Source organism: Notamacropus eugenii, chromosome 7 (assembly GCF_028372415.1).
Source record: "Notamacropus eugenii isolate mMacEug1 chromosome 7, mMacEug1.pri_v2, whole genome shotgun sequence".
NCBI lineage: Eukaryota > Metazoa > Chordata > Mammalia > Diprotodontia > Macropodidae > Notamacropus > Notamacropus eugenii.
In genome coordinates, this window is record NC_092878.1 from 36,379,858 (window position 1) to 36,396,629 (window position 16,772).

General features: G+C 36.9%; 1 protein-coding gene across 12 annotated transcripts in view; it reads right to left on the reverse strand.

Annotated features, from left to right (window-relative positions):
- UNC79 (unc-79 homolog, NALCN channel complex subunit) overlaps positions 1–16,772 on the reverse strand; it is a 342,891-nt gene that overhangs the window by 89,267 nt on the left and 236,852 nt on the right. For 8 of the 12 annotated variants that reach the window (XM_072623539.1, XM_072623542.1, XM_072623535.1 and 5 more), the window contains 3 exons: positions 12,360–12,461; positions 10,488–10,628; positions 8,674–8,712 (listed from right to left, as the gene is read on the reverse strand). In XM_072623539.1, coding sequence (XP_072479640.1) covers positions 8,674–8,712; positions 10,488–10,628; positions 12,360–12,461 — 282 coding nt within the window. The remainder of the gene's footprint in view (positions 1–8,673; positions 8,713–10,487; positions 10,629–12,359; positions 12,462–16,772) is intronic. The other 4 variants (XM_072623545.1, XM_072623540.1, XM_072623541.1 and 1 more) reach the window with 1 other exon arrangement.

Here is a 16,772-nt window from a genome sequence, read left to right on the forward strand (position 1 = left end):
TTCTTTAGATTGTGCTTGACTGATGCTTGATGCTTCATAGAGTCATTAACTTTTATTTGCCAAATTCTAATTTTCAACAAATTATTTTCTTCAGTTAGCTTTTGTACCTCCTTTTCTGTTTGGTCAATTTTACTTTTTAGGGAGTTACTTTCTCCAGTTAGGTTTTGTACTTCCCTCCTTAACCATTTGATCAATTGTAATTTTTAAGGAATTGTTTCCTTCAGTAACGTTTTTTCCATTTTGTCAATTGTATTTTTTAAAGAATTGTTCAATTTTTTCTTCTACTTCTCTAATTTGAATTTTAAAATCCTTCTTAAACTCTTCCAAGAATGTTTTTTGGGTTTGAGACCAGTTCATAATCCCTTCTGAGGTTTCAGATGTGGCAGAGCTGTCCTTTTCTGAATTCATATTTTGATCTTCTCTGTCCCTATAGTAAAAATCTATGGTCTTTGCTTTTCTAATTTGCTTTTCGCCCATTACAATTGCCTTTCTCCTGGCTTTTAAAGTGGATCTCCACTTCTGGGGTACAGAGGGCTCTGTCCCACGCTTCTTGTGCTGGGAGCTGAAGCTCAAGTTGTGAGATGTAGGGGAGTGGTCTTCTGGCTGCTGGAGGTCTCCTCCCTACCAGGGCTGTGCTAGAGCACAGGTAGGTTCAGATGCTGGCACCAGCCTGTTCACTCTGGTGTCTACCAATTCCCCTGACTATGCAAAGGTGCACTTGGTGTTGGCATTTGCCAGCTCTACCACTCTGGGGCTCAGGATCTCCTGATGATTGGCAGAAGTGAGGCTTGTTGACTGGCTTGCTGGGATGCCTCCTGTCCTGTATTGGCTCCCTTCAGTCACAGTAAGAGGTTAATTTCCCCAGCCTCTCAAGCTACAAGATTGCTGTGCCCTTTTGGCTGGCTCCACTATTCCAGGATTTTTCCTGGAGCAATATTCTCTGGGTTTTTCAAGGTCAATAAAGGGGGTTGAGAGCACTTACAGTTTATTCTGCCATCTTGGCTCCCAGAAGTTTAAATATATGACTTTCAAACATTTAGTCAATGGGCTGATAGCTCCAGGACGAGCTGGTGTCACTACTGTAGGCCCCATGCAGGACTGTGCAGTTCCAACACACCCCCATCCTGTACTGAAAGGTCTGGGTGTCACCATTGTCATCAGGGGTTCAGTCATCTGGGATTGAGTGAACATTTGTATGTGTTCTAATTGGAATTCCTTTCAAGTATAGATTACACTAGATGGCCACTGAAGAGTCTCTTAAGTGAAATTCTGTGATTAAAATATTTTGAAAGTTTGGAAAGAGAAAAAATATGATTTTTGTTTAGTGAAAAAACTAAAATTATTTTTTAAAAAGATACTTTGATCCTTCAACGGTTTTGTGATCTCTTCAATGTGGATACTCCATTCCCTCCTGAAGGTTTCAATACCACCATACCTTCTCATTCTGCATAATTTTTGTCCATTTATTTTCAAAAAGTATTTACAAAGACTCCAATCAACACACAGGAAACTTCCCTCTTTTTTAAGTATTTCATAAAAACATATTACACTTGGGCTGTCAAGCATGTATGAGCTTTCTAATTATTCTTTCTAAAACATGAGCAGACTATTTCTTTTTTTAGTCATACATGTCCTTGATGATCTCTTTATGACCCTTTTCACACTTATCATTGCTTACATGCTACCTGCTTATTCCCACCATACAGCATTCTAATGATATTTGTGGTTACCTCTGACAATGGATCTTCCAAGACTGATGCAGCCATATATTCCGGCATCATTAAATAAAAGATGACTAAAGTTTTTTTTTTTAAATTATCATTGTTAAAAAAAATATGGGCTTTTGTGGCAGCAAGCTGTGTGTAGATAAAGGTAGTGGAATTACAGTTTTCTGAGCACAATTAGTTCTTCCTACCCGTCTCATTCCTTGATTTGACAACAAATGCCCCTCCAAATAAGAGGCTATGGAACTCTATAGCTACGCCAGCACAGGGAAAACGAAGCTACGCACAAGACTCACATATCAACAGGAAATTTGTTAAAAGATGCTCTATACAGGTCACTAGAGACTAGAATAAGTTACTGTGAGCCCCTGAATCTCCACTCAGACTGGAGCAATGGTACGGCAAAGCCTTTTACGTAAGAAAAGCCTGATGTGTGTTGGATGTGCCCCTTCCTCTTCAGGGGTTCCAGGGCAGTGTCTGCTACAACCAAGGTGTTATCTACTACCTCTGTTTCCAGATCTATGCTGTGGAATCTCTGATTGGAGAGAAAAAAAAGAGAATGGGATTGGAATTTTCCTTGCTTTCCTCAAGGTTAGCCAACAAGGGGAATGTACAGGGTCTTCTGGATGATTCTGGATGCCATGGGACCATCAAGGTCCAGATGGACACTTTTAGGTATGAAGTTATTGTTTCAGCAAAGAGGAACAACATTCTAGGGTGGGATTTTACATGTGAAATACTAAGTCAGGTTCCACAAACAATAATAAATAAACTTCCAATGCAAGATGTTAACAAGGAGATAAAGGACTTACCTATGAATAGTTATATATAAATATCTTTACGCATTTGTATATTATAAAGCAAGAAATATTGATTCTTTTACTTTTCTCAGGATGAGAAAGGTTAGCACTTGCAGTCACAAAATTCTAAGGAGTAATCCTTATACCCCCAAGAATATATGGATATCCTTATGCACATAAATAAAAAGACTATAAATATAAAGACTATAGAAACCAGACATTATGAAAAGTATTATCACTGTTTAAGATTTGTCAACTCTGCCACAGTTGCCATGGTCAAAGAATTCATTACAAGCCTTTGGATGTGAACCTCCATGGCCTTATCTAGGCTAAATCCTTAAAAGGCAGAAATTGTACTCAAAGCCATTTTTAACTTCCTATTAGGACTGTCAGAGCTTGTACTCAATGGCATAGTCTGATTCTCTAGGGTCACCTCCATACCACAATGAGGCATTAATGTAGGACTTTTCTGAAAACTCAACTCAGATAATGGGAGGAAGGGGATTTCTCTAAAATACTGGATTCAAAAATCTATACAATGATCAACATTCTGAAAGAATTATTATAATCCTATATATTTTATATTCTGAATTGTTGTGACACTATCCTCAATTACTAAATCTCAGTTGAAGGAACTGGCCTAGAAAAGAAAAGACTTGGAGAGATGGATTGTCAGAGGGATCAGACTTGTTTTCCTTGGTCCTATGACTAACACTTTAAAATTACAGCCAAGATGGTGGAGCAGCATAAAGTAGTATAACCATGATCTCCTCACAACCATACTACTACTACGTGCCAGGCACTATATTAGGTGCTTTACAAATGTTATTTGGTCTTTACAATGACCCTGGGAGGTAGATACTATTATTATCCCCATTTTACAGTTGAGGAAACAGAGGTAGTCAGAGGTTAATTCACTTGACCAAGGTCATGGAGCTATTAAATGTCTGAGGCTGGATTTGAACTTAGGTTTTTCTGACTCCTGAGCAGCGAGGTGGCACAGCAGAAAAAGTGTCAGGCCCTGAATCGGGAAGATTTATGTTCATTTATGTTCAGGCCTAAGACACTTACTAGCTCTGTGACCCTGGGCAAGTCATTTAACCCTGTTTGCCTCAGTCTCCTCTTCTGTAAAATGAGCTGGAGAAGGAAATGCCAAACCACTCCAGTATCTTTGCCAAGAAAACCCCAAATGGAATCACAAAAAGCTAGATACAACTGAAAAAATCACTAAAAAAATGTTAAACTTTCTGATTCCAGACCCAGAACTCTATCTACTATGCCACTCTGGGGCCTTACACCAGAAAAAGTATTGATCAGAAAATCTAAGAAAAAATTACAGCAAGTCATACGTATAGCCACAGGAAGATAGATTGAGAGATGTGTAAACACTGGGTATAAAACCTAACAAAGAACAGTCATGTAGGACACTCCAGCTCTGGGAATGAATAAGGCCTGCACCGTACAGTGCAACAGACAGGACAAGAAGAGGTCCCGGATCTGGCACAGAGGGGTCTGACCTTGAGCAGGAAGCAGGAACAGGTACCAACTAAAAGCTCTGTCATTTACTACCTAGTGCCGAGCCACAGACCAATGCAGAATGAGGAAGGCATCTGTGCCTAGATGTGGTGGCCCAGGATGAGGAATGGTCATAGCAAAGGGCCTTAGACTACATACTGAGTAAAGAGCAAGTACAAAAACAAACAGCAGCTGTGTAGCTCTGATCCTAACACAAAGTCCAAAGTGAGGAAGTAAGGCTGGAAAAACGAGCAAACAAAACAAGAAGTCTATCAGAAAGAACTAGTATCAAAAAATTCAAGCCCTAATCCCACAAGAAGAGAATGACTCCAAATCATCTACAAGCAAATGCCCAAAGGAAAACAAGGATTGGGCATATATACAACTAAAATTTCTAGAAAAGATGAAATGACAGTTTTTAAGAGCTAAAAATAATTTTATAAATAAGAGTGCTAGAATAAACAATGGAAAAGAAATGAAAGCTATGGAAAAAAGAAATGGAAAGATAGTCAACAGCTTGGCACAAGAGGTCTGTGATAAACTTACCCAAGCAACAGACTCCTTGAAAATTAGAATGACTCAAATAAAGTTACTGGCCCCATGAGTCAAAAAAAAATGTTTTTTCAAAAGGTCAAAGGGGTGAAAAAAATAGAAGTACAAGGTACCTCATAGCAAAAACAAATGATCTGAAAAACAGATTGCCAAGTGATAATTTAAGAATTAGTGGACTACCTGAAAACCAAAAAAATGAGAGATTAGAAATTATATTTCAAGAAACATAAAAGAAAACTGCCCAGATTTCTTAAAACCAGAGAACAAAGTGAAAATAGAAAGAATCTCCTGGCCACTTCCCCAAAAAAAAACCCCAAATAAAAACTCCCAGGAACATTATAGCCAAAATCCAGAGCTTCCTGGTAAAAGAAAAAATAGTGCAAACAGTCAAAGAAAAAAACAAATTCAAGTCCCAAAAATTCAGGATCATACGAGATTTATGAGTCATCAATATAAAGGAGTAGAGAGCTTGAAATACAATATTTCAGTTGGCAAAAAAATATAGCTTACAATCAAGGCAGCTAAGTGGCACAGTAAAGAAAAGTGTTAGAACTACAGTGAAGTAGTTTTGAGTTCAAATCTAGCGTCTGGCATTTAATAGCTATGTGACCCTGGACAAGCCACTTAACCTCTGCCTGCCTCAGTTTCCTCATCTGTAAAATGGAGGTGATAATAATAGCACCTACCTTTCAGGGCTGTTGTTGTGAGGATCAAATGAGATAGTATTTGCAAAGTGCATAGCACAGTGCCCAGCATACAACAGGATCAATATAAATATTAGTTATTATTATTATTATTGACAACAACAATAACTTAACCCAGCAAAACTGAGCATAATCCTACAGGAGGAAATGGTTCTTTATTATGAATAAAAGATTTACAAGTATTCCTGATGAACAGACCAGAGCTGAGGAGAAATTCTGAAACAAGTACTTACAAGTACTGACTAGTAAGAGCCCTCTAAGGTTTGCAAAGCATTTTTACAAATGCGATCTCATTTGATCCTCACAATGGTCCTGAAAGGTACATGCTTTTGTTATCTTCGTTCTATAGATGGGGAAACTGAAGCAGTCAGAGGTCAAAGTGACTTATCCAGAGTCACACAGCTAGTAAGTATCTGGAGGATGGATTTTCACTTGGGAGTGGGGGACTTCCAATCTGGCACCGTACCTCCTAAACATAAAAAGGTAAATATGAATAGTCGTAAGTGTGAACGTAAATGTAAACAAGGACACATGACACACATGTTCCCTGAGAACCCTGCCATCAGCAGAGGTCACAGAGACTCTGACAAGACAAGAGGGTCTGGGAATGGTCTTTCAGATGATCTTCAAAGAAAAACGAAAGAGAGAGGGAAAAGAATACACTAGACAGGAAAAGGAAGATAAAGGGTGAAGGAAATTATCACAGATAATTTAGTTACAGAATAGGATTATACAAACAAGAAGGAAGGGGTGGGGGAGTAAATGGCACTTCAGCCTCATTTTCATCAGAACCAGTCAAAGGAGAGAAAAATATATACACACACAACTGAGGACAGAAATACAATTATTCAACAGGGAAACAGAAGGGGAAAGAGAGAAGGGAGAAGGATGAAGAAGGAGGGAAAATTATGAGGGGGAATTTATTCTAAGCAAAATAAACTAATGATGGAGGGTAGATTTCAAAGATAAGTTTAAAAAAATAAAGGATAAAAATCTATGATTGGGCTCTGGGTAAGGGAAAGAGAGGGGAGCAGGGAAGCAGAAGCAGATTACATAGAACACTGACATTAAGAACACTACTCTCACACCACTTTTTCCTTTTTTTTAAAGCGAGGGTAAGGAAACTGATCAATTGACTAATTATAATTCCAGAGAACTGTGAGAAACATACTACCCACCTCTTCACAGAGAGGTGATGGACTCAGGGTGCAGACTGAAACATTTTTTTGGATATGATCAGTGCAGCCTATACCCCAAAAAGATCAAGGAAAGTGAAAAAGGATCTGCCCCTATATGCAAAAAATATTTATAGCAGCTCTTTTTGTAGTGACAGAAATGAAAACTAAGATGGGCAGGAGGAGTGGTATCACTTGAGGAATGGTGGAACAATTTATGTTGTATGAATTTAATGGTACATCAGAAGAAATTATAAAAAGAATGGTTTCTGAGTAACCCGAGAAGACTTACATAAAGTGATGTAGAGTAACGTGAATGACGTTGTAAAGATAATCTACTTTAAAAGATTTAATAACTCTAATCAATGCAATGACTAATTACGATTCCAGAAGAACAAAGATGAAGAATGCTACTCATCTCCTGACAGCGAAGCAATGGACTCAAGATGCTAAATGAAATATTCATTTTTACATGGTTAATGTTTGTTTTGCTTGAACATAAATATTTTTCTCAGAGTTTTTCCCCAAAAAGGGCAGGGAGGAGAGGAGGCAAATTCTTGTTAATTAAAAAAAAAACACTTTGTAAAAGAAATTACAGGAAAACTCAATAGAATGCAAAATGTCCTAATAATTAAAACTATCAAAAAGAGGAATGAATTGTATTAGTGGGTTAGTGGGTACCCTTTCACTAGAGAAGTTCAAATATAATGTAGACAGGATTAATACTTCAGACAGAATTTGGATTAGAGGGCCTATGATCCACAAGAGTCTGTTCTTAAAAATGCATTCAAATTTGTGCTTCAAATCATGATGTCTCATCAACTTCAATCTTTAAGAGTTTGTGGAATCTTTTTCAGTGACTATAACAGACATAGTTCAAAACAAAAGATTATACTTTTTCTTGGAACTAAATTCAAATGAGCATTTGTGTCCATGTATAAGTTATATCGAGTAACATGGTGCATTTCTAATGAGCTTTGTGAACTGGGTAATGTAGTTTACACAAAAAGGCAAATCAGCAACTAAAAATATCCAACAATTCAGGAATCTGCATCTGTTGAACATACTTCTATACTATGTATAGCCTTGCTTTAGGGGTAGGGACTAAATGGCCTTACTTATCATAAAAATATCTTTTACTTATCATAAAAATCAAGTCAAATCTTATTTGTAATTTTAACTACTACCTCTCTAGGAGCTGACCTTGACACTCAGTAACGCAAGAAATTTGTATCACAGTTATGAAAATGAGGAAGCCTTGTAATAAAGCTAATGCATCTTTGGAAAGGCAGGAGTTCCATTAAAGAAATGAAAGATAAGAAAATGTTTCCAGGACTCAGAAAAGAAGAATTCCAGAAAAAAATGACCTGGTGTCATAAGAAATAAAGGCAGATGTAACTATTATCATATACTATGCATATCCTAAAATTCATAGATAAAATTTTTATTATAGAAAAGAATCATAATAATATAGTAACAGTAAGCATTATAATCATGACATGGGGTGCTGTTGAGGCCAAGGATGCTAAAAATCACATATTTTAAACATCTATGAACATTATCACAATTTATAGAAACAAAAATCATCTTATATTTAGATAGCATTTAAAGTTACAAAGGGATTTCATGACCAGAGTTTCATAGGCCCCTATGAATTAGGTCATACTATATACTCTAATATATCAATGGATTCATGATTTCATTGATATGGGTACTCCTTCTACCAATCCATTTTCCCCATACCATATATCTTCTATAGAGCATTTACCCAATGTGATGGAGACCTTACTCTAGGTCATTTTATATTTCATTGCTATCAGTGCAGCAATTAGTTTATTTGTTACCATTTGCATTCAATATAACTGGCCCACCTCCTTTTCAGTCATCCATCTCCTTAATAATATCCTTTACTCCTCTTCTTCCTTATTGGAAGTGGAACCATGTAGCCCACCATATATTTCTCCACTGCCCTTTGAGTCACTTGAAACTTTGAAGTGGTCAATTCCCATTTTATAAATAAAGAACCCAAGGCCACCCAGTTTGTAAATGAGAGAGATGAGGTTCAAACCTAGCTTCCTATCTCTTGGGCTAGGTGTACTGTCTATAGTATAACCTTAGTGCCTTAAAAAAAAATAGCAAGAATGTAAAAAGAAAAAAGGGGGAAGGGTAGAGAAAATGTATTTGGCTTACTTTGGGACCTTACCTTTCTGCTTGGTTGGAAAAACTGGTGCTGGATGCCAATCTAAACAAAATACCAAAAAATATAGTCACAGGAATGTCCTAGCCTTGGTCATAGAATACAATATAGTGACAAATTATATGACTCCTAACTAGCATAATTTAAAGTATTTTATGTAAACAGACTAACAACTTACACAGTGCCTCATTTCATAACCCCAATCCAAAAGTCTCCCCTAGAATAGATGTCAATTAATATTTACGTTAATAACTGGTCATCATATCTATTTAATAAAAAAAATTCTTTCATGTAGTATTCCAGGGGCAAGAAGAAGGGTAATCTGAAGCAGGATTTAATTCATTAATTTATTCAATACCTGGCACTTAGTAGAAATTTGATAAATATTTGTTTTCTTCCTAATACCCCTAACTAAAAGCTAACTCTGGCTGGCTAATGGTTAGCAAATAATAATCAGCAGGTAAAGCTCTCCAGTGGGGACTCATAAGCAATAGCATCAGAAAGATACTTCTAAGCCTTCATAATTAACCCTAGAACCTTAAGGAAGAAGTATCTAGACCCACTGTGTGGATTCCACCAGTCAGTGCAAACAGGAGTCTGGCAGAGTCATATCAAAATCTGTACTGTAATGGGATATGTGACAAAATTCATTTGACCCAGTTCAGTCCATTTTAGTATAACTCATTATTTCTTGAATTAAGTTATATAATAAATCAAATCACTTCCCCTAAAATACAGCTATCCACAATAAAAAGAAAATAACAGGCTACAATGAAGCCTGTAACAAAGGCCCTCTTCCCTATCCCACTTATTGCCTTACTGGTCATTTGGTACTTATTTGTATGCTGCTGTGAAAATTTTCTTGAATATTTTAAGCATTCATTTCACTTCTATCCTCAGCTAAAGGATAAGCCATTAGAGAGCAGGAAACTTGTCTTATATGTCCTGCCACAGTGCTGGGGAAGGCGTTCCACAAATTACACCTGAACTGAATGACATCTTATCCCCCTTGTTTAAAAAGCCCAATGTGCTAAAACTAGAGTTTAGCATTTGATTGAATCTAGGAAATGTATCATCCACAGAACAACAGAATAATAATAATTAAGAATTAGAAAGAACAGGTCCTCTAGCTCAACCTCACTATTTTACAAATGTAAAAACTCAGAAGGGAAGTAACTCATCCACAGTCACATAACTAGTTAGTGGCTGTCATGAGCTTTCATAAGTTTATCTTCTGAAAGATCGTCCACATCATACATGTTTGTCCTAATAAATGGTCTAAGGCAACTAAGCTTAATACATTTATCATTTAATCAGGATGAAGGATTTGAATCCCTAAAGCTACTTCTTTTCCTTCAATTCTCAAGGCCAAGCTAATCTTTGAAATCTGCCATATTTATTTCCTTGCCCTATATACTGGATTCTATTACTTCCCAATACAGTTCTGCTCATTCAATAAAACCGGTTCATGTCTTTACCAAAATGAGGACAGGATAGAGACCACTCAGTACTAGCATATGTTGCCTTACTACTCACAACAGACTGAGCTTGAGGGTTGCCTACAATACCTCTCTGAAATGGTGTCACAACATCCAAACTATTGACAAATTCAGTTCACAAATTAACTGTGTTCAATAAAAATTAAAACAAAAACCACATGCAACAAAATTGAGTCAGCCCAGTTGTTTGGTATTATTCTTACCAAACAACCAATAAATGAGTAAGTTGTTTCATTATTGAATTATTTGGTTTGGTGTCATAGAAATTCATATGAGGTGGAGGGAGTCTTCTTATCTAAATAGACAGAAAATGGCATTCACCTTCCCACAGACTGCATGATATCCAGCAACAAAGGAGCTGCAAGATCTGGACTTAGGTGGATGAACGTGGAGAGCACTACAATGGCTAGCCCTAATGTTTCTTCATCATATTCTTCAAGGATGGCCCCACAATCATGGCATCTAAAAAGAAAACAGAGAAAGAAATGCTTAAAAATAAGCAATAAAGTGAGGGTTTTAAAGTACTAGAAACCATATCTAACCACTTCTTGTAGTTCTTATTTTATATGTCTCAGATCTTGGAAAAGCAGTGCTTTTCTATTTGAACAGTCCCACAAAGTTCTAATCCCACCACCACCAACAGACATGGGAAAAGGAAGTGTAATCTATGACAAAGATTCCTTTCATTAGTGGAGGAGAAATATATGTTCCTAATGACATGATTTGTACTAAATTGCTGTTCCCTGTTGTTCTCTTTGTGTGGTATAAGGCCTCTTGAATAACTTCCCTATGCTTTCTAGTTGAAGAAAAATATATTGTATTAGTAGATGAGTGACAGTAGGGTCTAGTCAATAGTATCTCAGGAGCCAAGGGAAATTCAGGTTCCAGACTTTGCTGTACATATTCACAATCTTTATCCAAATCTTCATCACCCTATGCCTCAGTCTGATGATGACGATCATGATAATGATGATAGTGGGGGTGGTGGTGATGATGGTGGTGATGGTGATGATACCAATAATAATAGTTCACATTTACAGAGCATTGTGAGGTTTATGAAGTGCTGATATAGAAAAAATAGAGCAAAAGGAAGGTTTTGTTCATTTTCAGAGTAGGGGAAAGGAGGATGTATGTTATTGGTTTTTGTTAAGTGCAGAATAGCAAAAAATAGGTAAGTTATTTTTTAAAAAGAAAAATATAGAGGACATTTGCTTCTAAGTAACTTACAATTTATTATTCTTTTGATGTGTACAGGATAACATTTGATTGAATTCAAGTCAATAAGCATTCATTAAACATCTACAACATGCAAGGTACCATGCTAGGCATCAGGGAAACAGACAATAATGAAATAGTCTCTGCCCTCCAGGAGCTTACATTTTACTAGAGGTGGATATAACATGAAACAATAGGTAAATAAAAGTAATTTGAGGTGAGAGCAAACACTAACAACTGGACAGAAAAGGCTTCACAAAGGTGACAAGAAATGAACCTTACAGAAAATAAGGATTCTGAGAGTCAAAGATGAGAAAGCAGTATATTCCAGTATGAAGAATGGTTTGTGCAATGGCACAGAAGTAGGAGAGGAATTACCTCACTGAGGGAATAGTCAGTTACCCAGTTTGGCTGAAATACTGAGAATGCAAAAGGGAGTCATGTGAAATAAGACCAGAAGGGAGGCAGACTTTGGAGCACCTTAAATATCATACTAAGAAATTTGTATTTATTATAGAGACAATAGTGAGCCACTAAAGGTTTTACAAGGGAATAACATGAACAGCTCTGTTGGATTTGAATATCAGAGATATTCTGGCTCTGCCACTTACTACGATTCTGACTTTGAGCAAGACACTTACTCTTTCTGGATGCCATTTTCCTCATCTATATAATTAGGAGGTTGGCCTAGATGGCCTCTAAGGTCCTTTCCAGCTCTAAATATATGATACTGTGATGCTATTTTTTTACATCTGTGTGGATAGGGAAGAGTCTAGAAACAGGGAGACAAATTATGAAGCTATTACAATAGTCCAGATGAGAGATGATGAAGGCCTAAACTAGAGTGGAAGCCCTGTGAATGAAGAAAAGGGAATGGATGCAAGAGATGTGATGGTAGAATCAATAGGGCTTGGCAACTGGTTGGATATAGGGGTTGGGGGAGAGGGAAGAGTCAAAAATGACTCCAAGGTTACGAACCTGGGTGACTGGGAGGATGGTGGTGCCCTCAACAGAAATAGGGAAATTGATGGCATTTCCAGGAGGAAAGAAGGGAAATTGTTTAAAGAGTAAGGAAAGAACCTAAAAAGAAAAAAAATGTATACATTTCAATGTTGTGTTGATAATTTGGAATTATATAATTAGCCAAGAAGGGCTGAAACAATAATATTAAAATTAAACAATATTAAGTCTATGACAGTAATATTAAAAATAACTCATTTATATAGCACGTTAGAGTTTACAAAGCACTTCTCCCACAGAAATCCTTTTAGATAAGTAGTGTAAGTTAAAAATAGACCCAGTATCCCTGAGTTAGAAAGGCACTAAAGATCATCTAGTCCAATGAGTATCTCAACAGGCCACTCTACTTCTGACTGAAGCCCTCCTGCACTGGGAAACTCATTTACTCTTGAAGCACCACATTCCACTTTCAAATAGCTCTGTTAGGAAGGCTTTTTTTAAAAAAATAACAAAACTAAATCTGCCTCCCTGCAACTTTAATTCATTGTTATTAGCCATGCCCTATGAGGACATGTAGAACAAGTCTAATCCCTCTTCCACATGACAGTCCTTCAAAAACTTAAATATAGTTATCATGAACTTCCCCTCAGATCTTTTCTTTAGTCTAATTATCCTGATGTGTTTTAACTGATCCTCAAATGTCATGATTGTACGTTATTTCATCATTATGGCTGCCCTCTTTTTCATGCACTCCAATTTGTCAATGTTTTTCCCAAACTGTGGCACCCAGAACACAACATGGTAGTTCCTCCAGGTCTGGTCTGACCCAAGGAAGAGTACAACTACAATCCTCACATGTCTCATTCTAGATATTATGCTTCTCTTAGTATATTCTATATAGTATATAGTATATTCTATAAGTACCTTAAGTACACACAGGTAGTCTAAAATAACATTACCTTTTTGTTAACTACCTTGTCACAGAGTTGACTCATGTTAATATTACAGTCCATTAAACCTCTTATTTTTCTTCACACTGCTATATAGAAGCATTGCATCCATTTTATAGCTGTAGCTAAGAGAAATAAAGTTATCTGTCTAAGGTTTCACATTTTTTATGTGTTAGAAGCAGCATTCAAACTCAGATCTCTTGATTTCAAGTCCAGTGTTCACTTCACTATACTATACTACCCCTCTTATGATACAGATAGTTGAAATATTATTCTTCCTTTCACATATCAGGAAACTGAGAGTCAGGAAGTTAAATACATTGCCCAAGGTTAAAGGAATCATATTTACAGTACTTTACTGACTGCAAAATACTTTCTTCAGAAGAGCTGTACTAGCATAATTATCTCTATTTTACAGACGAAAAAAAAATTAAGGTTCTAAGATAGAAGCAATTTCCTAAACTCACATATGTATTATGGGAAGGAAGCAGATCCCAAATCCGTATTTTCTAGCTCCTGGTCTAGTGTGATTTCTACTACTTGATCTCACCCCCTTTGGAACAAAAGTACAGGGTCTTAGGATTTAGAACTACAAAGTCTCAGATATCATCTATTCTAAAACCATCATTTTATAGATGAGGGGAAAAGGTTCATGAAGTGATCATTATTTTTCTATATGCTTTCTTGCTCTAGGAACTGACTTAGAAGCCATGGACATCATCCATCAATAACCTAAGATGAGCACCAGAATCAGCGTGCAAATTCCTAATATGTAAAAGTAGTTAGTGACAACAAACAGCCAAACAGAAGTTGTGTTGAGATGATACAACATTTAATATTTTAGGGGAAGGAGATAAGCTGGTTGGTATCACCAGTGAGGAATGATGGCAATGTTTTCAAATGCTCAGATGCTCCCCATGTATCTTAGGTATTATGGCTACAATATCCAGAGGAGGATGAGTGGGAGAATTTTATGATGCATTTTGGAATGATGTATTGAAAAATTTGCTATAATGAAGTCAAAGTTATAAAGTTAAAGAGGCTGACTGAGTAAAAGATGCCCTGATTGATTATGCATATAGTCCTTAAAGGAGTCAACACCAGTACACTCACTAGAGGCAGTATCTTAAATCTGCAGATACAGAGAAACTTCTGCTAGGTACTGAGTCAACCTTATTCTAACTGCATCACATAAACAATCTCTTCAATCAGAGATATTTCATTCCTCTACAGCTGAATAATGGAACTGAACTCTGAGACAGATCTCTGGAACAGCAAAGAAACCAAGGCCAGCAGCTACTTAAAAGACCCACAGAATTAGTAAGTTGGAATAGACACCAGAGTTCACCTATTCCAATATATTCCTGAAGCAGAACTGTCTTCTAAAATAATCATGGGATCACAGATGAGCTGGAAGGGACTTCAGAGACCAGTTAGTCCTAAATCCTTATTTTACAAATGAGGGTACTGAGCTCTATATGTGTAAGTTAGTATTATGATGAAGCAGCTGAGAATAACTACAGTATATAGAAATCTTTCCCACAAAGGCTATTTAGAAAGGAGGTTTTGAAGGGCAAGGCTAGATCAAATTTAAAGAATGTATGAATGGGCATCTAGGGGGTGAAGTGGATAGAGTCAAGAGGACCTGAGTTCAAATCCCTCCTCAAGATACTTGACACTTATTAGCTATGTGACCCTGGGCAAGTCACTTAACTCTGAATGCCTTACCCCCACCCCAAATAAAAATAATGTATAGAGCTTTAAACCTAAATCTATATGCACAGAAGTTGCTGTTTTCATTATTTATTATTACTAAAAACAGCAATAAAGAGTACTATCTTTTTGTCCAAGAAGGCATTCTTGGATTCTCAATGAACAAGATGAGAATTCATCAGGTCAGTAAGACAGCAAAGAAGCTGAGTGATGCAGAGGATAGAGTGTTGTACTTGGTCAGGAAGATCTAAGTCTAAATCTTGCCACAGACATTAGCTTTGTAACCCTCAACATTTCACTTAATCTCTCTGTGCATCAGTATCTTCATCTGTAAAATTAGGCAGTTAGACACTTAATGGTCTCTAAAGTCCCTTGCAGATCTAAATATACAATTCTATAATCAACAGATAGAAAATTATCCTGATCCATGAAAACTGGGTGAAATAATCTTTACAAATAATATGGCATAGAGTAGTGTCTGACCTCAGCTCATGAAGGGCTTGCATGTAAGGAAAGGGGCTGATAGCAGATCCCTGCCTATTAACTTTGCTGATTTCTGTTCTAGACATTTTTCTAGTAAAGACCCCAACAAGGTTGACATAAATGCTAAGTATATTTCCAAGAGATATCTCACCAATTTCTCTTTCTCTCTCTTTTTTCTGACTCCTTTTTTTCTTAGTATGAGCCACAGAAAGAGAACAAATATGGATGGCAATAGGAAAAAAGAAGCTGGCAAATGGAAAACACAAGAAGAAAGAGGATAGGAAACAGGGAAAGTCATTGTCTAAGAACCTTTGGGCAAGTGAATGGAATTTGTAATGGGAAGTAGAAGGGAGATCACAAGATCATAGATCTATAACTAGGAGGGTCATCTGAGGTCATCCAATTCAGACTCTAATTTTGTAAATTGAAAAACAGAGGCCCAGAGTGTTAAATGACTTGTCCAGCGCCATACAGTTAGCAAGTGGCAGAGCCAAGGCTTGAAGTCGGTTCCATGACCCCAAGTCTGTCACCTCATCTATCACACTATGTTGGCATAGTAAAAATGGGAATTTTGTGCAGAAAACAAGATATAAAGAGTAATAGATCTGAATCCAGAAAAAAAAATTGTGACTTAAGAGAGTAAGAGGAAAGAAAGGGAACATGAAGTTGGTTAGATATGTGTGAGAAAATACATTTCTTGTTCATGGCAACAAAACACAAATGGTTCCAGTCTTGAGGTAAGGAGGATGACAACATAACTAATGGGACAAGATAGGCTATACTAAGTATGCTAGTACCTACTAGGTAGGTGACTCTGGGCAAGTCACAACCTCTGTAAGCCTTGCTTTATTCATCTGCAAAATGAAAATAATACTTATAGAAGGGGGAAGATGGTGGACAGGGGACGAGGGGTGTTAAATCACTCCATCATATTTTAGCTTTAACTGAGAATGTGTCTTAATAAATTAATCAAAAAACCTTAGACTAGGTAATGAAAATTCACTTGATAAAGTGAAATGGCTCTAGACAAGAGGTCTACTCCAAATGGCTATCAGGTTTTGTTACATTATCTAGATCCTTTATAAAAACCAGAGTGAACGTGAAAGTTTTTCCAGAAATCAAATCAAATACAGCTTTTCAGCACAGCCTTGAGGAGAAACTAACTGGGGAAGAAAGATTTGGGGAGTGGAGAGAGCGTCTTCAAACTCTACAATGATAAGGTCTCCCCAGCCCTGACCAGAAGAGAACTCTCCATCTTTGAAAGATGTGGATGATATTGGACCTC